The following is a 22505-nucleotide window of genomic DNA, read 5'->3' as shown; positions in this document are numbered from 1 at the left end:
AGGAAAGAGTCCCCTCTTTCCTGCCCGGGGTGCTGCTCTGCATCCTGTATGCTGCCTGTGACGGTCTCGGCGAGATTCAAAATGGCCGCTGAGAATTGAAGTGGCTCGCGAGACTTCAATTCTCGGCGACCATTTTGAATCTCGCCGAGACCGAAACAGGCAGCATACAGGATGTAGAGCAGCGTGCCGGGCAGGAAAGAGGGGGCTCTTTCCTGCCCCAAAGTCACTAGACCACCAGGGAAGATCGTGAGTAAGGGGAGGGGAGGTCCGCTGCGCATCAGCCCGCCGCCCACACGTCAGCATCAGCCCGCCCATTTGTCCAGAAATCTGGACAAATGGGCAGGCTGGCCAAAACCCGTCCGGACGCACATGTCCAGGTAAATCCGGACGTATGGTAACCCTAGCACTACTGGTATTCTTAAAGAAAGAGGTGGTGCTGGCAACCTCACCCCATTTAGGGCCTGCCACTGAATCCATCACACTTGTGTGCTGGCCGTATAAGCCATTCACAGATTGCTGCTTGTGGGCAGCGGGGAGGAGAGAGATATTTAATAAAGGCACACCGACACCTATGTCAGAGCTGCCATGTTACCCAGTTCCAGAAGATTTTTGGCCAATCCTAGTTTTGAACTTACACCCTAAAGCAGTGTGGGATATATCACCCCTGATTCTAACCCATTGAAATCCATGCCACATGTCCCATAATGCAACAGGACAGGTTTGTCAGAAAGCCAGGACTGGCCTAAAATCTCCTTTTTGAAACTGGGTAATTTGGCAGCTCTGCCTGTGTGTCTTAAATGGGGCTAAAATATGCACCTCCTGCCCTATTCACCTAGGTGCCCTGTTGTAAGATTAACCTCAGTGAAGGTAATTTCCAGGAACCATTTCTCTGGGCATTGGCTGTTTAGCTGCATAAATGGGCTATTTGAAAAATCCTCATCCTCACTGCGATAAAAGTATATAACTGTAGCTGCTCTTTGATCCCACCCTGCAAGAAGCTACCACTCTAGGTGACACTTAGTTTACCTAATTGTTAAACCAGCTCTAGATTTGTCCTATTTAGCTACATACAAACAAACAAACATTTGGGCATTTAACATACATGGTTGGGGAGCCAAGGTTGGACGGTATAAGGCTGCTGTGATTGTGACCATCACTTCCTTTCCAAAGCTTGGATAAATACCTGATCTCTACTTATTACTTTAGTTGTGGCTCTTTTCTCCTCAAAACAGAGGCAGAGAAACTAAAATCCAAATTAATGCTTTTATTCAAGGTGACTGATTCTGTTCTATAAGAGAGAATAAAAAACCTAGATGGTTGGCTCAGTGGTGGTTCAGTGGGATGAGGGCCTACTCTGGAGAGGAAAGCCTGTGGTTCAAATCCTGTGATTATAGGAGCCAGTTTTTGAGCTTGGAATCAAGGGAAGCGAGGTATAAGTGGGAGAAAAAGGAGATTGGGTGTTACAAGCTGATAGGTGGCTTTGGTGGTCCTGCTTTCTGCTGTGGACTCACTAGGCTCAAATCCTTTAAGAGTTGGGCTTTCTTTGTCTGTTTTACAGTTGAGTTCCAGATAGAGAGGTATAAGAAATTAAAAAGGAGGGTGGGTATTATCTTCTAACTGTTGACCCAGTAGAAAGTGCCCCTACTGCCCACAGGGGAGTCTGTGTGTACAAATCCTTTAAGTGTCTGGATGTTACTGAAGAGAGCTATAACAGGGGAAAAGGTTTGATTCTACACTGGGAAGGCTGTGGTTTCACATCCTTTAAGAGCTAGGCTTCCCCTGACCCCTGTTCTACAACAGAGCTTGGCAAAAAAAGAATTATAGTGGGGGGCAGAAGTTCTCAACTCAGTCCTCCCAATCAAAGAACGGATCATCGTCAAAATCTGCACTCTAGTCCACAAAATTATATACGGCATAGTCCCAGGATACATGATAGACCTCATAGATCTACCAATAAGAAACAGAGTCGGGTCTGCAAGATCATACCTAAACTTACACTACCCAAATTGCAAAGGACTGAAACACAAAACAACCTACACATCCGGCTTCTCCTACATAAGCGCACAACTAAGGAATGGCCTCCCAAAAGCTGTGAAAACAATCCATGACCACCTGAACTTCAGGAAATCACTAAAAACCAACCTCTTCAAAAAGGCATACCCCAATGATCCTACGTAAACCTCTCCACCCAAAACACAGCATGCCTAATGATCGTCGTACTGGACAACACACAATCTTCATCCCTTCCGACCCTCCACATATACCTCATTCGATCACTATACAACCTTGTATTTGCTATCAACCGACTGAGCAAACGCCTTAACGGTACTATGTAAGCCACATTGAGCCTGCAAATAGGTGGGGGAAATGTGGGATACAAATGCAATAAATAAATAAATAAATTTGCATATAATACCTCCATTCCATGCAACTCTTATCTCATGCATACTCATTGTGGATATCCTGAAAACCTGACTGGTTACGTGTGTCCTGAGGATGGGGGGAAAGGGAGGTTGGGGGTTACTAGCTGACAAGTAGCTCAGTAGAACAGCCTTTGTTTGCATCCATTAGCCTATGGGCCTGAATCCTTTATGAGTTGTGCTGTCCCTGTCTATTTTACAGCTGTATCCTAGAAAGAAGGTATTGGGAGGGGGGCACGGAATGGTGGGTGCTATCACCTGATGGGTGATTTAAGGGCCAATGCACAGCAGCACCTGTTAAATATGGGTGCCACAGGAAAAATTACCAAATCACAAACAGAGACCAATGCACAAAGGGGATCGCATGCAAATGAGATGAACGGATACCCCTTTGTGTATCGTACACTGTTTGTGACTCGAAGCTGTCAAATTCATTTGACAGCTTGCAGGAAATCCCTGGTGGTCCAGTGGACTGCCTCCCAACCCCCAACACAAAAAGCCCTTGGTGGTCCAGTGGACTCTGACCCCCCCCCCCCTTTTTTGCAGCCCGCTACACCCCCAAGCAACAAATCACTGGTGGTCCAGTGGACCCTGATCTCTTGACCCCCCCCACACCCCTTCCCGTCCCCCTCCAAGAAACATCTCCCTGGTGGTCTAGTGACCTGACCCGACTCCCTCCCCTCCCTTAAATAGTTGGAGGCAAAAGGGCAGGAGCAGCACCTCCTTCTGCCTCTGGGCCCATTGTTCGCAAAATGGCTCTGTCCAGCTTCTGCCCAATGCATTCTAGGATGCACTGGGTAGGGATAAGCACCATATAAGGAAACAAAACTCCTTATATGGTGCTTAGCCCTATCCAGTGCATCCCAAGATACACCAGGCAGGGGCTGGTCGCCATCATTTTGGAAGCAGGCGGGCCAGAGGCAGAAGGGAGGAGGTGGTCTTCCTGCTTCCTATGTAAAAGTATGTGTGAGGATCTGGAAGGTAAAGGGAATCCTGCTAGGCCACCACGGCTTTTTAATAGCCAACAGGAGGCTCTGCCCAACCTGGCCTGGGTCCCAGGTCGAGTCAAGCCCAGGAGAGTGGGCAGCAGGGTTCACAACCACAAGAGTATTTTTTGGAGGGGGGAGATTGGAGAAGTCCACTGGACCCCCCCCCCCAGGAAGCTCTCAAATTTTGGGGGTGGGTGGGTCGAGGGTCCACCGGACCTCCAGGGATGAGTTTGGGAGAGAGTCTGCTGGACCACCAGGGATGCCTAAAAATTCTGGGGGGGGGGGGGGGGGGGGGGGTTGGGGAGGTCTGTGCACTTGAGTGCCTATCTTATGGAGAGCAGTCAGACTGCTGCCCATAACGACTGGTCCAGACCTGTTGTAAAGTTTTGCATGTTAAAGGTAGGCACTCCATGACGGAACTGCCTGTGCAGTATTCAAAATACTCATTTCAACACTAATGAGCTCCTTCTAATTCATTTGCATAGGGTTTTCGGTAGCATGTTAGAGCCATGGGAAGAGTCACGGGAAACCCCTTTGTGCATTACTTGCTAAATAATGTTTTCTTTAGACTGGCTGCAACCAGTCCAAAGCAAACATTGCCAGCACAGTAAGCTTTGTGCATCAGGCCCTTAGGCCAAGATGCACTAAAGTCGTCGTTAGAGCCATTCCGTACCAAATTCCATAGTGAATTGGTAGGGAATGGCTATGCATCAAGGAAAGGGAATGCAAATGAGCTACTCGTTGTAGCTCACTTGCATTCTCTATTCCATCGTAAAACAGTTGGCCAATCGGCCGGTCGAGCATGCGCAGCGCAGCAAAGCGTTATGCTGTCTGCTCTGCGCATGCCAAATAAGCCTCTGTGCCACCCGAAGACACCGCCGCTCACCTGATCAGCTGATATCGGAGAGTGCAGTTGAAAGCGTCCATCACAAAAATAGCCTTCCATTTTGGCCGGGTTTTCAATCAGCTGATATTGGAGAGTGCAGTTCAAAGTGTCCATCACAAAAATAGCCTTCCATTTTGGCCATTATTCACACCCAAATAATAAAAACGTCCTTTTTGGGGGTGCTTCACTCAGCTGAGAGACCTGGAAGTCTCTGAGCCAATCACAGCGCATTTAGAGCTAAATGCGCTGTGATTGGCTCAGAGACTTCCAGGTCTCTCAGCTGAGTGAAACACAGCCAAAAAGGACATTTTTATTATTTGGGTGTGAATAGTGGCCAAAATGGAAGGCTATTTTTGTGATAGACGCTTTCAACTGCACTTTCCGATATCAGCTGATTGAAAAACGGCCAAAATGGAAAGCTTTTTTGAAGCGGAGCAAATTTTTTTTGTTGTTGTTACTTTTATAGCAGTTTTTCAATCCAGCGCAGCCCCAACAAGAGGTAAGACCTCTCGTTAGATTTTCTGGCATTTTCCACCGTTAAGGCAATCGGAAAAGGTTAGTGTATCTCATTACAATAGGGTTTCTGCACAATTTGCTCATCTGCATTCCGTTTTTGTTAGCTGCCACCGTAAAAAAAAAAAAAAAAGTCTTTAGTGCATGCCAGGGTTTACTACTTGCTCGTTAAGGGCTTGTTAAGTTTAGTGCATCTGGCCCTAAGAATTAAAATCTCTTAATTGCTGGGCTATGCCTGTTTGTTTTACAACCCAATCTGTGAAAGAGAGGAGTGGCCTAGTGGTTAGAGCACAGGTCTTGCAATCCAGAGGTGGCCAGTTCAAATCCCACTGCTGCTCCTTGTGATCTTGGGCAAGTCACTTAACCCTCCATTGCCTCAGGTACAAACTTAGATTGTGAGCCCTCCTGGGACAGAGAAATATCCAGAGTACCTGAATGTAACTCACCTTGAGCTACTACTGAAAAAGGTGTGAGCAAAATCTAAATAAATAAAGGGACAAAGGAAGGTTGAAAAGGTGGCTCAGTGGTTAAAGTCCCTGCTGTCCACTGATGTTTCTGTGGGTTCACAATCCGCCCAGGGTGGGCTATCCCTGTCTGTTATATGGCTAAGTCCAAGAAAGAAAAAGCCATCCTTTTTGTATGGTAGTCCAGTGGCTAGAGGGCTTTGATAGAATATAGAAGGTTGTGGGGTCTAGTTCAGCCAGAAGTCAACCTAATATCAAGTTTATTTTAAATATGCTATCCTGCCCAATTAGCAAACTTTCTGAGCTATTTACAATGTGCGCTAAAATAAAATTAAAAAAACAAAAAAAATTACAATATCAGCAGCAAGATGTAAGGAGCAAGAAATAAACAAAGACAAGAATTATATCGCAGAAATTTAGTGATCCTTCTCTCTGTGACATGAAAGTCAGCAGAACAAAGAACTGGGGAGCATGTATACTGTATATACTTGAATATAAACCTATTTGAGTATAAACCTAGATAACAGTTTTCCCCTTTCCAAAAAGGGGGTACACTGTTAACTCAAATACAAACCGGGGGGAGGGGTGTTTATATTCAAGTATATGGTAACTTTCTCCCTAACCCCAATCACAGGCATTTCTTACTCTACTCCCCTCTCCGGTTCCTGGCACTTCCTGCTTTGACCCCGGCCCCCTGTGATTAGCAGATTTTACTTGCAGGTCCTACTTCCTTCGGCTGCTGTTGATAAAGCTATGTGCTGCTGGGCTGGTGTAGGACCTGCAAGTAAAATCTGGTAACTGTGGGGGGCTGGGGTGAAGCAAGAGGCTCAAATATAAACCGATACTCCCATTTTTGGGCCTTTTCTTGGACCAAAAATCTTTGTTTATATTTGAGCATATACAGGAAATTATATTAAAAATGTGTCCCGAAACAAAAATGTTTTAGAAACACAGAAACATGACGGCAGATAAAGGCCAAATGGCCCATCCAGTCTGCCCATCCTCCATAACCACTATCTCTTCCTTTTCCTAATGGATTCCATGTGCTTGTCCCATGCTTTTCTTAAATTCTGACACAGGCTTTGTCTCTACGACCTCCACTGGGAGGCCATTACACGCTTCCACAACCCTTTCCGTGAACGAATACTTTCTTAGATTCCTCCTAAGCCTATTTCCTCTTTTCATCGTATGCACCCTCATTCCAGACGGTCTTTCTTGAATTTTGTCTAACTGCTTTCCAGTCAGACTAAAGTGTGTTCCGTAGTGTAGGTCCAGTAACATTAAAGATACAGGTCTGAATTGTATCTAAACAGATGTGCCTAACCCTCCATTGCCCCATGTAAGCCGCATTGAGCCTGCCATGAGTGGGAAAGCGCGGGGTACAAATGTAACAAAAATAAAAAATAAAAAAAAATAAAGGAGGGGATCGACAGACAATTCTGTAGATGAGATAAGATAGACTACCCAGGTGAACTGCTATACCTACGTAACAACCAAAGAATTTAAATGTTATGTTGTGCTGCATGGGTAACCAGTGTGTTCTCACAATAAAGGGCTGACAGGGTCAAATTTCCTTGACACTGTAAGACGTTTTATGGCCATGTTTTGAACAATCTGTAATCTGCGGTTGTCAGGACCTCTGAGACCATTCAGAAGGAAGGTATTACAGTAATCCAATCAACTTGTTATGAGAGAATGGATAATATCTGTTCAGGCCACCAACAGCTAGAGTTATGTTGCTTTTTCTTATGAAAAATGGCCAAAATTGGTCCAAAACTATCTCTACCTACTTAATTAGTCACAGAATCCAGGCACTTGTGTCGCAGGGAATTGAGCCCTGAGCCTTAAGTTACTAACCCAACACACACTCCTGGGCCAGGAAGGTTCACACTAGAAGCTCTTTAGAACTTCCCTTTCTACCAGGAAGTCTGTGGGTTTGAATCTGAAATGGCATCTTCCAGTGATTTATTTGTTTTGTGTAAACAGATTTTCAGCAGAATATAACTCTGCTCTAACTTTAGCCCAGGGGTTCTCAACCCAGTCCTCAGGACACAATCCACAAGGAATATGTATAAGATAGATTTGCATATGGAGGTAGTGTATGCAGATTTACTTCATGCATATTCATCGTGGCTATCCTGAAAACCTGATTGGCTAGGTGTGTCCCAAGGATTGGGTTGAGAACCCTGTTTCAGCCCTATGTTGGATGATGTATCATGGAGCAGCAGCACTTAGAAGCTTCTGATCTTCTCCAGTGCTCCTGCCCCCCTCCACCCCCTCCCATCAAAAAAAAAGAGCTGGTGTCCAAGGTCTTTCTGTCCTGTGGTTCAGGAGGGGCTGGTGTGATCTCCTATACAATGTCAACTTTATATGGACAAATAAAGGAATCACAGCTTAAGAAGGCTCCTGCTTCCTCTAGGACTGACTCTGTGAGGAGATCCATGCAGCAATGAGTCTGCTGGAGATTCAGACATATAAGACAGACAGACCCTCAACAGAGAAGAGAATCAGCTGCAGGCAAGCACTGGGAATGCTGGAGAGATGGATTATAATGTCACACTCTTGTGACTCTCCAGATGGAAGGGAGAGGAAACAGAGGCCATCTAAGGATATTAGACAACCTAAGTGAACCTTTCACATCCCTTCCTCCAATTACCTTTCAAGGCCCTAGACCTCCCCTGAGATTTTGCTAAACTCAACAATCATATCATTCCAGCGCTATCCTATTAAAATACATAATTAGACATCATAATTTCTCACCATGTCGGGGATAAACGTGTGCACTGATGGGTCTTTGATTTTTTTTTTTTTATGGCTGTTGGGTCCTATTTGCATTGATTGCAGCTGCTCTTTGCTGCTCCATGGAAGCTGCTGCTCTAGGTGATTGCTTGATTGTTAAAAACCAGCCCTGAAGCTGACAATATAGAAAGCATTAGCTGACTTGCAGACCCTATGTCAGCACAGCGGGCTCTGTCTAGAGCAGGGGTTGGCAACCTTTATACACAGAGGGCTGCATGAATGTCAGTACTATCCCTAGTGGGCTACAAAATTATGTAATATTGGAACCAAAAATAAAGAGCTCTGTAGACCTTCTGTGATATGTAAATACGTAAAAACATAACTAAAAATGATGGAACCAAACTGCTAGTGTGTCTATTCTGAAAACATTTGCAAAATACAGTATTTAAAACTGCTAAAACTCTGGTTAATGATGTTTTCTGTATATACTTCCCATAGTCTAGCGGGCTGCATAAAATTTGATGGCGGGCCGCAGGTTGCCCACCCCTAGTCTAGAGCACCTCTCATTTGTCTTTCCTAAACTGAAGTGAAAGTTTGGATTGAGAGTTTCCCCAGCGGATGTCACTCCTGGTGCACTATCTCCAGCAGTTCACATCCTCACCTCGCATGTCCAAGCTGGAAGCCCGCTGACTGCTGTCCAGTTTCCACTTCTTGATTTTGAAGTAGGGGCTCGCACCTTCCAGACTGGCATGACGCCGGAGTCGAGTGAAGAACTGTAGCATAGAGCCTTGGCCTTGGGGTGGAGAGGACACACCAGCTGTAGTCCCACTGCTGCTGCTCAATCTCCTACCTGCAACACGGAGCTGAAAGAAGAGGAATATTAAATTATTAAGGACCAGCTTTATGGAGAGAATGAGTGGAAAAGGAGGAAGAGGGAGAGGAAAGAAAGAGCTGGAGAGAAGAGAGTGGAAGAGGAAAAAGAAGGAGAGAAAAGAAAGAGCTGAAGAGAAAGAGTGGAAAAGGAGAAAGAGAGGAGAAATAAAGAGCCAAAGAGAATTTGAGGAAAAGGAGGAAGAGGGAGAGAAAAGAAAGAGAGCTAGAGAGAAGATAGTGAAAGAGGAAGGTGAAAGAAATAGTTGGAGAGAATGAGTGGAAAAGGAGGAAGAGGAAGAGAGGAGACGGAGAGAGATAGAGAGAAGGACAGGGACTGGAAATGGAAGAAATGGAAATGCAGAGAGAGTTGGGGAAAGATATAGGACTCCATTATCTCTTATTAAGAGTTTACAAACCCTACAAAATATTGCAATAAGAACTCTTTGTCATGCAAGGAAACAAGATCATGTCATTTCTCTACTGAAGCAACACGGGCTCCATATACATTTGTGGTTCCAGTACACAATTCTTATATTAACTCATAGGGTCTTCTCTACTGGTATCCATCAGTAATAACCTCACACACCACCTCAGGCATTGTGTTCGTTGCATGATGATCATTTGTATGTACCCCGTTTGGTCTGCACACCTTGATTCAATCCATCAAAATGCATTTTTCTGTGCTGCTCCTTAATTCAAATTCTCTGCCTCTTGCTTTACTCATGGAAACATCTTTTACCAATTAAAACAGGCTCTGAAAATGTATCTTTCCAGAAGGCAGATAACTTGGAGTGGAAAGACATTCTCTTCCAACTTGTATTTCTTTTTTGTTAATTGAAATGTCATTTTTTTTATTTCTAATTTTTAAATGTGTAAACTGCTCTGTTAAGTGTCCAGGAAGGGCAGTATATTAAATCACATAAACCATAACAGAGAGAGGGAGGGGAGGAAAAGAGTGTGAAATAAGAGTGCGGGACAGGGGGGGGGGGGAGAATACATAGATGAGGAAGAAAGAAGAGTCAAGTAGAGATGGAAAGAAAGAGAGAAAATGGAGGGCAAGAGAAGGTGAAAGAGATAGAGATAGAGGGGAAAGCGTGGGAGAAGGAACTGGAGAGGGACAGACAGAAGCAATAGCTTTGCTTTATTTTCAGAAATAATTCCTTTGTTCTCTTGTATTATTTCTATATTTTGGGATGACTCACCGTTGCCTCTTCCCCCGATTCGGTGGCCTCCACAGTGGAATTGTAGGTGTCGCCAGGAAGGGCAGAGCTGGGACTGGTGGGGTGATTACTGAGTGCTGTCTGGGGTAGCGAGCTCATGAGAGACTGCAAAAGAACCCAAGAGAGCCAAGGAGATCAGTTACCAGGCCATGCCAGCATGGGGTTGTGATTCAGAGAAGAGGTGCGTGGATTCAATACTCATTAACCATTTCCAAAAGTTACTTCTGTAGGGAAAACACTGTCAGTACAAGAATGCAGAAATGATTTCCAAATGCGTTAAGAAGAGCTGAAAAACATCTATCAAAACATTGTTAAATAACACCAACACTCTGAAAAGAGAGGCAGCCTGAATATCCTGAAACTGCCATCTGAAAACCCCAAAATCCTCATGGGAGGAGTCCAAGGATGATTTACCCCAATACACTTGGACAGCCACCGAATCATACTCCTTATACATTGAAATAAGGGTTTCAGAGATGCCCCAGGACAAGATGTATTAAGGCTTTACTTCTCACCCTGATTTAGGGAATTTCCTTTCTATTATTTGATCTTCCTACCTTGTTCAGTTATTTTCTCTCCCCAGTTTTTCCAAATTACACCATTATTTCACTTTTGCTGTATGATTAATTTCTTATTTTTTGTCTCCCTCCCTCTCAGTCCCAGATCTCCTGCTGTCCCACACCAAGGTGTCTCTTTTCCTTTCACCCCTAGATCTCCCGTCCCAATACCGAGAGAAGTGTCTCTTTTCCTATCAGCACTAGATCTACTGTCCCCCCAGAGGAGGTGTCAACCTCCCTCTCACCCCCAGATCTCCTGCAGTCTGGAACCAGGTGGAGGTGCCTCCCTCCATTTCATCCCCAGATCTCCTGCTGTCGGGAACCAAGCAAAGGTTTCTTATTCCCTCATCTCCTGCTATCCCATACTCCCAGATCTCCTGCTGTCTCGCATTCCTCTTAGCCCCAGATCTCCTGCTGTCCTGCACTGAGAGGTGTATTGCTCCCTCTCAGTCCCAGATCTCCTGCTAGCCCCTAATAAGAAGTTTCTCCCTCACTTCTCTCTACACTGATGGCAAAGGAAATCTTACAGATGTCAGCAAAGCATACTACAGGTCCATTAAATTACAGAGGAACATGACTACTGGTACAAAGAAATTGTTAGCAGGGCAGAGACCCACCTAGTACAAATTTACCAGGTGCAAAGACTGAGGCCGAAGCAAATATGAGCTGATTATTTTTTGGCTGAAATTCTGTCTTTTTAACTATATTAAATACAGCGAAGGTGACAAATGATGCTAAATCCAAAACTAAGGTGTAAAAATTAGATTTTAATTGATAGGCAGAATCAAATCATGTTTCGGCCATAGGACCTTCCTCAGGAGTCTACAAATAAATGTGAAAATACATACATATATGAACGCTCTACCATTTCACTTTCGCCAAATCACCTCGCTATCATTCTTTAAAACAGAACTTAAAACTTTTTTATTTCATGATGCATATTCATAATTTCTTTTTTTCTTTCCAGATACGGTCACTTTACCTGGTTACAGTTCCCCCCCCCCCCCCCATCCTTCTCCCCCCTCTTTCCTATTAATATTGTAGTTCTACCCAGGTTCCTTTTGTTTTATGTAATTTGTGTATATCGATTCATCTCCTATTTTCCTTCTCCCACTCATTGTTTCTTTTAGATTGTATGCCACCTAGGTGGTTTGCTTTGTTAGGTGGGATAGAAAGTTTTTAATAAACTTGAAACTTAAGCGATATATAAAGCAATAAATAGAACAAACATAATAAAATAAGAAATATATGTTCCAAAAAATTATATAAAAAACCATTGGTAACCCATATATAATCTATAAACATCTAAAAGTACCACTTAGATAAAAATGTAAAAAATGCAAACAGAGCAATATATCTGACTTAAATATGCAATCAATGAAAAATGAATACACAAAAGACAACACCGAAAAATAAGTTAAAAAGAAAACCAATACTAAAAACAAACAATTAATAGCAGGGACATAATGCAAACATTAAACCAGAATAAAATGATCAAAGCAGCGGCAAAATATTATTAAATAATACAGATAGTAGAGATGTTGCAATGGGTACATAAAATGGAAGGGAATTAAAAACAAGCAGGAATTAAAAAACAAACAATAACTGAAAAAGATAGAAAACAGGGTAAAATTATCAGCCTGTGGTGTGCCTCAGGGCTCACCGCTTTCCCCAACACTCTTCAACATAATGTTGATTCCTCTGGCCACAGCCCTTTTCAAACTTGGTCTCAACCCATTTATTTATGCAGATGAGTAGTGGAGTGCCTCAGGGATCGGTGCTGGGGCCGATTCTGTTCAATATATTTGTGAGTGACATTGCCGAAGGGTTAGAAGGTAAAGTTTGCCTAGTTGCGGATGATACTAAGATTTGCAACAGAGTGGACACCCGGGAGGGTGTGGAAAGCATGAAAAAGGATCTGAGGAAGCTAGAAGAATGGTCTAAGGTTTGGCAATTAAAATTCAATGCGAAGAAATGCAAAGTGATGCACTTAGGGAGTAGAAACCCAAGAGAGACTTATGTATTAGGCGGTCAGAGTCTGATAGGTACTGAGGGGGAGAGGGATCTTGGGGTGATAGTATCCGAAGATCTGAAGGTGACGAAACAGTGTGACAAGGCGGTGGCCGTAGCGAGAAGGTTGCTAGGCTGTATAGAGAGAGGTGTGATCAGCAGAAGAAAGGAAGTGTTGATGCCCCTGTACAAGTCGTTGGTGAGGCCCCACCTGGAGTATTGTGTTCAGTTTTGGAGGCCGTACCTTGCAAAGGATGTTAAAAAAATGGAAGCGGTGCAAAGAAAAGCTACGAGAATGGTACGGGATTTGTGTTCCAAGACGCATGAAGAGAGACTTGCTGACCTGAACATGTATACCCTGGAGGAAAGGAGGAACAGGGGTGATATGATACAGACGTTCAAATATTTGAAAGGTATTAATCCGCAAACAAATCTTTTCCGGAGATGGGAAGGCGGTAGAACAGGAGGACAGGAAATGAGATTGAAGGGGGGCAGACTCAGGAAAAATGTCAGGAAGTATTTTTTCACGGAGAGGGTGGTGGATGCTTGGAATGCCCTCCCGCGGGAGGTGGTGGAGATGAAAACGGTAACGGAATTCAAACATACGTGGGATATGCATAAAGGAATGGATCCTCAGAAGCTTAGCCGAAATTGGGTGATAGAGCAGGTGGGGGGAAGAGGGGTTGGTGGTTGGGAGGTGAGGATAATGGAGGGCAGACTTATACGGTCTGTGCCAGAGCCGGTGATGGGAGGCGGGACTGGTGGTTGGGAGGCGGGAAGAACTGCTGGGCAGACTTGTACGGTCTGTGCCCTGAATAAGGCAGGTACAAATCAAGGTAAGGTATACACATAAGAGTTTGTCTTGTTGGGCAGACTGGATGGACCGTGCAGGTCTTTTTCTGCCGTCACCTACTATGTTACTATGTTACTATTTCTATTTCTTTTAAAACAGACTTAAGCGAAATAGCCAATGAAATACAGCTTGGGTTGCACACCATGCTAGATTGGGCCAACACTTTTAAATTCAATGCTGAGAAAACACATTGCCTTATCCTCTCCTCTCCCTATAACAAGTTCAGGACCTCCACATTAATCACACCTGAGCTTGTCTTACCGATCTCTGAGTCTCTAAAAATATTAGGTGTAATTGTTGATAGACACTTAACTCTGGAGCAGCAAACAAACTCTATCACCAGACAAATGTTCTTCTCTCTTTGGAAGCTAAAACGCATAAAACCTTATTTCCCTAGGGAAGTATTTCGTAGTTTAATTCAGTCACTAGTCCTTAGCCGCCTTGATTACTGTAATGGGATATATGCAGGGTGCAAAGACATGCCTCTGAAAAAATTACAAACTGCCCAGAACACAGCTGCTAGGCTTATTTATGGTAAATCGAGGTTTGAAAGTTCAAGACCACTGCGTGAGAAACTGCACTGGCTCCCTGTCAAGGACCGAATAACATTTAAAATTTGTGCTCAGGTGCATAAAATTCGCTATGGTGAAGCTCCTGTGTATATGGACACCCTTGACAGCTTACCACCTCGAAACTCTCACAGATCAGCTCGCTTCTACTTAAATCTGCATTACCCAATCTATAGTAGCCTCAAGTATAAATCCACCTACGCCTCCACCTTTTCCTATATTAGCGTACAACTGTGGAATGGGCTACCTAAATTTGTGAAAATTACCCCTGATCATACGACCTTCAAAAAATATCTTAAGACCTTCTTATTTGGAAAAGCTTACGCTCAAGACCCACCCCGCATCTCTTCCTATTGAATTCAATTTCTCTTTCCGCATTTCCCCACCTTTGCTATTACTCTCTAGTCTCTTTCACTTCAATGTCGTTGACTGTTTGTTGTAGAATTGATGTATGATTTCTGTAGATTACTGTAAGCCACATTGAGCCTGCCCGTGGGTGGGAAAATGTGGGATATAAATGCTATAAATAAATAATAAGTATGATAGGAAGGAAAAAGGAGAAGGATACATACTGGCTCCATGTCGCCCAGGATAAAAGGATGCCTTCCTCTGGCTTACGTATTAGAGCTAAAGATGGTGCAGAACTTCAGGAGAAGAAAACATCCCTGATGTAGCCATAGGTCATAGTGAATGTGTTTGTGAACCCACTGCAGCAGAAGATAAACCATATAAACTAATGAAAAAGTTGAGAAGACTAAGGAGTATTAGATGGACTCCTGAAGATAAAAGGAGATAATGCACTGCTACTATTATGCTATAAGCCCTGTATTTGATTACTGAGGGTACACAAAAAGAGCTTACCAGAAAATGGAGAAAAGAGGAAATATATCAAAGGAAAACTACAAAAGGCAATTATTGTCAATCTAAGATACCTTATTGGACGAATTAAAGAGTGGTACCTGAGGCAGGATGTTTTAAAACAGCTGAGGTATTTTCAGGAAGTATGGTCTCCAATTTGGGACAGACTCCCACATAGAGCTTGAAGCTATCTGTTAAACTTGTCACATTGGAGGGGGGAGGGCATGTGGGTGTTATTCATGGTGCCTGATACCACCGTGAAGAAACAATGTGGTGTGTCTTGGGTTTGCATTTATGCTTGTTGATTTCTTGAGAGAGGTGGTGGCGGGGAGGTGGGGGTTATTGTAAATGTACTATATGTGACATTGTTCTGTGTATTATATTACTGTAATCTCTGTGGTCTTTAATAAACAGTTATATAAAACATTCTTGTGAACGGGAACTTGTTCCAAAACGATGAGCTCCACCTTAACCGGGAGGGAACTAGGCTGCTGGTGCTAACATTTAAAAAAGAGATAGAGCAGCTTTTAAACTAAAATGGGGGGGGGGGGGGGGGGGGGGGGGAGCTGACAGACACCCAGGAGTGCATGATTTGCTGTACAGTATCCTCAAAGGATACTACTGAAACAGGATCTTTAGGGAATCCCAATAGAGAGGTTTCAGCAATGATGAAAGAAAGCCATGAGTGTTTAATGGAAGAACAGAGTAAAGGATGCAAATTAACTCCTTCAACTTCAAAGCAGCTTGTAGATGCTAGGAAATAACACAATTCGAAGTGTCTATATACAAATGCTAGAAGCCTAAAAAATAAGATGGAATAAGGTGGGAGAGTTGGAGTATATAGCACTAAAGAGGTAGATATAATAGGCATCTCAGAGACCTGGTGGAAGGAGGACAATCAATGGGACGTGGTGTTAACAGGGTATAAATTATATCACAATGATAGAGTGGATCAAATTGGAGGGGGGAGGTTGCGCTATATGTTAAAGAGGGAATTGAGTCAAACAAAATAAATATTCTACATGAAACAGATAGCAGCGTGGAATCCTTGTGGATAGAAATTCCATGTGTGAAGGGAAAGAGTATACTGGTAGGGCTGTATTACCATCTGCCAGGACAGAATGAACAGACGAACGAACAAATGTTTACAGAAATTAGGAAAGCTGACAAATTGGGCAACATTATAATAATGGGTGATTTCAATTACCCCAATATTGACTGGATAAATGCTATATCTGGGAGCGCTAGGGAGGTAAAATTCTTAGATGTAATAAATGACTGCTTCTTGGAACAACTGGTCCAAGAACCAACAGGAGGGGGAGCTATTTTAGATCTAGTCCTTAGTGGAATGCAGGGCATGGTAAGAGAGGTAACGGTGTTTGATCTGCTGGGAAACACTGATCATAACATGATCAAATCTGAGCTACTATCTGGAATGAAGTCACTAAAGAAATTTACTGTAGCAGTATTTAATTTTTGAAAGGGTGACTATGACAAAATGAGGAAAATGGTTAAAAAGAAGCTGAAAGGGTCAGCCGCAAAGGTTAGGACTTTAAATCAGGCATGGGCATTGTTTAAGAATACCATTGTGGAAGCCCAGACCAGATGTATTCCACATATTAACACAGGTGGAAAGAAGAGCAAACGACAGTCAGCATGGTTAAAAGGTAAAGTGAAAGAGGCTATTAGAGCCAAAAGAGCATCCTTCAAAGAATGGAAAAACGATCCAAATGAAGAAAATAAGAAGAAACATAAGCAGTGTCAAGCTAGATGCAAAGCACTGATAAAGAAGGCTAAAAGAGAATATGAAGAACAACTTGCTGTGGAAACAAAAACTCATAGTAACAACGTTTTCAGGTACATCAGAAGCAAAAAGCCTGTGAGGGAATCTGAGGGACCATTAAATCACAAAGGAGCAAAAAGGGCACTCAGGGAGGACAAGGCCATAGCAGAGAAATTGAGTGAATTTTTAGCTTAGGTCTTTATAGAAGAAGATGTAAGAGATCCACCTGTACCAGAAATGTTTTTCAAGGGTGAAGACGTGGAGGAACTGAAAGAAATCTCAGTGAACCTGGAAGATGTACTGAGCCAAATTGACAAGTTAGAATGATTGATCACCTGGACCAGATGACATACACCCAAAGGTGCTGAAAGAACTCAAACATGAAATTGCTGATCTGTTGTTAGTGATCTGTAACCTGTCATTAAAATCATCCATAGTACCTGAAGATTGGAGGGTGGCCAAATGCCAATTTTTAAAAAAGGTTCCAGGGGTGATCCGGGAAATTACAGACTGGTAATTTCAGTGCCAGGGAAAATAGTGGAAACTATTATAAAGAATAAAATTAAGGAACGCATAGAGAAATGTTTAATGGGATAGAGTCAACATGGGTTCAGCCAAGGGAAGTTTTGCCTCACCACTTTGCTTTACTTCTTTGTAGGCATATATAAACATGTGGATAAAGGTGAGCTGCATTAAATTTGGAGATGACACAAAACTATTCAAAGTTGTCAAAACACATGCGGATTGTGAAAAATTGAAGGAAGACCTTAGGAATTGGAGTTACCGCATTGTTACCGCGTGTCCTTTGCGGTAATTTCAATTTTGGCACGCATTCGCTATGCACGCCTGGATAATATTTTTTATTTTCTGGCACACATAGAGGGGCATAATCGAACAGAAACGCCTATCTCCATGGGCGTTTATCTCCGAGAACGAGTCCGTGAAGGGGCGGACCCAAGCGTATTTTCGAAAAAATTAGACGTCCATGTTTTATTCGCCAAGTTGTGAGCTGGGCGTTTTTGCTTTTCAGCGATAATGGACAATGAAATCGCCCAGCTCAAAAACGAATAAATCCAAGGCATTTGTTCGTGGGAGGGGCCAGGATTCGTAGTGCACTGGTCCCCCTAACATGCCAGGACACCAACCAGGCACCCTAGGGGGCACTTTTACAAAAACAGAACAAAAGGTAAAAGAGCTCCCAGGTGCATAGCACCCTTCCCTTTTGTGTTGAGCCCCCCAAATCCCCCTCAAAACCCACTGCCCACAAGTCTACATCATTACTATAGCCCTAAGGGGTGAAGGGGGGCACCTACATGTGGGTACAGTGGGTTTGGGGGGGTTGGACGACTAAGCATTAAGCAGCACAATTGTAACAGGTAGGGGGGGATGGGCCTGGGTCCACCTGCCTGAAGTCCACTGCACCCCCTAACAACTGCTCCAGGGACCTGCATACTGCTGCCAGGGAGGTGGGTATGACATTTGAGGGTGAAAATAAAAAGTTGTGAAACATCATTTTTTGTGGTGGGAGGGGGTTTATGACCACTGGGGGAGTCAGGGGAGGTCATCCCCGATTCCCTCCAGTGGTCATCTGGTCATTTAGGGCACTTTTTGGGGCCTTATTCGTGAAAAAACAGGGTCCAGGAAAAGTGCCCTAAATTCTAGCTAAAAACGCATACTTTTGTCCCATTATCTGTGAAATGCGCCCATCTCTGTTCGGCAGATAACCACGCCCCAGTTCCACCTTCGCCACACCTCTGACACGCCCCCCATCAACTTTGTCCGCATCCACGACGGAGTGCAGTTGAAAACGTCCAAAAATCGGCTTTCGATTATACCGCTTTATTCGGTTTTGTGAGATAAACGCCCATCTCCCGATTTAGGTCGGAACTTGGGCGTTTTTCTCGTTCGATTATAAGCAGGATAGTGGATGCGTGCCAAGTGGCATCCAGAAGACTGGGCATCCAAATGGCAGATGAAATTCAAGGTAGAAAAATGCAAAGTGTTGCACATTGGGAAGAATAATCCGAATCATAGTTACCTGATGCTAGGATCCACCTTAGGAGTCAACATCCAAATAAAAAGAACTCGATGTCATTGTACACAATATACTAAGAGGCATATTTTCAAAGCACTTTGGGAGGCTAAGTTCCATAGGTTTCTATGGAACTTTGGGAGGCTAAGTGCTTTGAAAATAAGCCTCTAAGTCTTCTGCCCAATGTGCAGCAGCAGCCAAAAAAGCAAACAGAATGCTAGGAATTATTAGGAAAGGGATGCAAAATAAGACCAGCAATATTATAATGCATCTGTATTGGTCCATGGTGTGACCTCTCCTTAAGTGTTGCTTTCAATTCCGGTTGCCATATCTCAAAAAAGATATAGTGGAATTAGAAAAGATTCAAAGAAGAGTGACCAAAATGATAACGTGGATGGAACTCCTCCCATATGAGGAAAGGCTAAAGAGGTTAGGGCTCTTCAGCTTGGAAAAGAGATGGCTGAGGTGGATGTGATTGAGGTTTATAAAATCAAAAAGTACAAAAACCAGGGTCACTCAATGAAATTACATGGAAATACTTTTAATGCAAATATTTTTTCACTCAAAGAATAGTTAAGCACTGGAACTCCTTGCGTGAGGATGTGGTAACAGCAGTTAGTGTATGTGGGTTTAAAAAAAGGTTTGTACAAGTTCCTGGAGGAAAAGTCCATAGTCTGTTATTGAGATGGACATGGGGAAAGCCACTGCTTGCCCCAGTATTGGTAGCATGGAATGTTGCTACTATTTGGGTTTCTGCCAGGTACTTGCGACTTGGATTGGCCACTGTTGGAAGCAGGACACTGGGCTAGATGGACCATTGGTCTGACCCAGTATAGCTATTCTTATGTTCTTAGCTGAGAGATGCCACAAAAAAGGAAACAGAAAGGGAGGAGGGGATTCAACACAGTGTGCAGAAAGAGTGCTGTCATAGCAATCACAATACTTGGATGAGGCAACGGGGAAGGTATCCGTGATGGATTAGGTCAAAGGTCCTCAAATCCAGTCCTCGAGGTCCACAACCCAGCCTGGTTTTCAGGATTTCCACAATGAATATGTATGAGATCTATTTGCATTCACTGATTCCATTGCATGCAAATAGATCTCATACAAAGACTTGATTTGAGGACCTCCTGGATTAGGTTGAGATGGAGAGAGGAGCCCCAGAAACTCAAAAGACCATGATAAATTGGCAGGAACAGAAGTCAACTGAGAAGGAAGAGGAAATGCAAGAGAAAGACCCAGAGGTGGAGGAATTAACAGCTGTGGGGCTGGCCTATTTGCACATAGATTAATATGCTGGGTTCCAGGAGAGAGAAAGGTTACCTAAGTTGAATTTAACTTCTAGCATAAAGAATATGATAAGTAAGGTGAATAAAGTCATAACCTGGATAAAGGGACAACCTATAGAATTTAACCAAATACAGGGGTCCTTTTACAAAGGCGAGATGAAAAATGGACTGCGGTAGTGTAGGCGCGGGTTTTGCGTGTGCACAGAATCATTTTTCAGCGCACCTGTAAAAAAGGGCACTTTTTTTTTGCCAAAAATGGACGTGCAGCAAAATCAAAATTGCCACGCATCCATTTTGGGTCTGAGACCTTACCGCCAGCCATAGACCTAGCGGTAAAGAATTTGGGCGGTAAGGAACTACACGCATCAGATGCCACTTGGCACGCATCCACTACGTGTGCCAGAAAATAAAAAATATTATCCAGGCGTGCATAGCGAATGTGTGCCAAAATTGAAATTACTGCACAGGACACGCGGTAACAATGCGGTAACTCCAATTTGGCGTGCGTAGGCACCTATGCGGCTTAGTAATAGGGGCCCACAGTTCTGTGCAGTAAAAATTATTGCAGAGAGTGTTCTACCAACGAGGATGCAGGGCCAGAGTTAAAAGAGAAAGATAACAACTCCTCCTTGGAAAAATCATATTGAACGAAAAATAAAATCATTGTGAACAGAGGAGTCTTTAATAGATGGGTATCTAAAAGGATCAAAATCAGCAAAAATAATGAGGATGATCCAAAACATCAAACTGAAAAATGTTGCATTCATAGAGGAAGATCTTAAATTAATATGCTCTGATAATACATTGGAAGTAACAGCAGAAGCATAAAAATTGCTGAGATGTGAAGAAACAGGAAAGAAAGATATCAAAATAAATGATTTAGAGAAAACCTCAAAACAGTTCTACAGACAACTGGGAAAGAACATCAGTACAGTAAAAATACTAACTATAGCTGAAACAGAAACGTTCTGGAAACATTTGTGTGAGGAGCTTGTACAGTGCAACCATGCAAGCAGAATGGCTACCTTGCATACAGGAGAATTTGGAATAGGCAAACCACAAAGTTATGGAATGGCCTGAAATAACAAACAAAAGAGTTGAAAAAACAGATTAAAAAGAGCCCAAAAGTGGAAGAGCTCAGGCCCAGATGGAGTAACCAACTTTTGACTCAAATAGTTAACATCCCTTCACCAAGACATGGCAAACTGATCAATTGATCAGGCAGCAGAATGATTTTTGAAACTTTCTAGACAGGGTGAAGGCAGTTATTAGGATAGTTATTGGTAGTGATTTTAGTGACGTATAAACAGTTAGGACTATTAGGGGCCCTCTTACCAAGCTGCCAGAAAATGGGCCCTGCGCTGGTGGATATTTTTCCCATGCACCAGGGCCCTTTTTACCACAGTAGGTAAAAAGATCCCAGGCACACATGGCCATGTGGTAAGAGAACTCTTACAGCTTGACCATCTGATGGGGAGCCCTTACCACCACACACTGAGGTGGTGATAAGGGCTCCTGCGCTAACCCGTCGGTAACCGGGCAGCGCGTGGTGATGCCCAATTACCATCGGGTTATCACCGTGCAAGCCATTTCCGGCGGTTTCTTTTTCCTCTGGAAATGGTGCGCGCTTACCATCGCTCTGTAAAAGGGCCCCTGTGTGACTAACAGTTAGGTACATATGTAGCTGTCAGTAGTCACTAGCTGACATGTGGTTTAGGAAGGGGGTGCAAGGGTTTCATTAATCAGTTAAAGGGATGTGAGAACCAAAAAAGGTTAAGAACCCCCTGTGCTAAGGCAACCTTCCTAGGAGGAAAATTGAGAAAACCTGAAAACATTTCTCTGATGATTGTGCTATCAACAGGGCCACCGAGAGGGGGGGGGGGGCCAAAATTCCCTGGGCCCAGGCCTCCAAGGGGGGCCCGGCGCCAGGGTCAGGCTGCCGGTGCTGCAGTCCCTGGTCTCACCTGCCTGCCTCCTCGGCTCCGGGCCCCCTGCATTCAAAGCGGCAGTTGCAGATCGCTTCCCTTCTGGCCTTCCCTCCCTGTGTCCCACCCTCGAGGAAACCGGAAGTTACATCAGATGAGGGCGGGACACAGGGAGGGAAGGCCAGAAGAGACGTGATCTGTGACTGCCACTTTGAATGAAGGGGGCACGGAACCATGGAGGCAGGCAGGCGAGACCGCAGACTGCAGTGGCGGGGGGAGTGACGGGGGCAGCAGCGGTGCGGCCTTGCCCCAGGCCCGGCCTAGTCTCTCGGCGGCCCTGGCTAACAAGGAACTTGAACAGGAAGGAGTAAATGCATCTCTAGGAGTTGAGAAAACAGCAACAATCCAGCATGAAGTACCAAGAGAAAAGAGTATTACAGGAGATTAAAACAGATACTGGAAAGTGCTGTAACGTCAAAGAATAATATACAAACTATCAACCAGCTTTGGAATTGTTGATTGGCT

At 43.8% G+C, this 22505-nt stretch overlaps 1 protein-coding gene across 1 annotated transcript in view; it reads right to left on the bottom strand.

Annotated features, from left to right (window-relative positions):
- The window catches only part of CBARP (CACN subunit beta associated regulatory protein), a 49658-nt gene that overhangs the window by 4671 nt on the left and 22482 nt on the right, over positions 1 to 22505 (bottom strand). The window contains exons 7-8 of the mRNA XM_030219913.1: positions 10087 to 10209; positions 8673 to 8874 (exon numbers count right to left, since the gene is read on the bottom strand). Of these exons, the coding sequence (XP_030075773.1) occupies positions 8673 to 8874; positions 10087 to 10209 (325 nt within the window). The remainder of the gene's footprint in view (positions 1 to 8672; positions 8875 to 10086; positions 10210 to 22505) is intronic.

The sequence above is a fragment of the Microcaecilia unicolor genome, chromosome 11 (genome assembly GCF_901765095.1).
Source record: "Microcaecilia unicolor chromosome 11, aMicUni1.1, whole genome shotgun sequence".
NCBI classification, from domain to species: Eukaryota; Metazoa; Chordata; class Amphibia; order Gymnophiona; family Siphonopidae; genus Microcaecilia; species Microcaecilia unicolor.
Note: the sequence above shows the minus strand (reverse complement) of the source record. Positions and strands in the feature narration are given on the sequence as shown.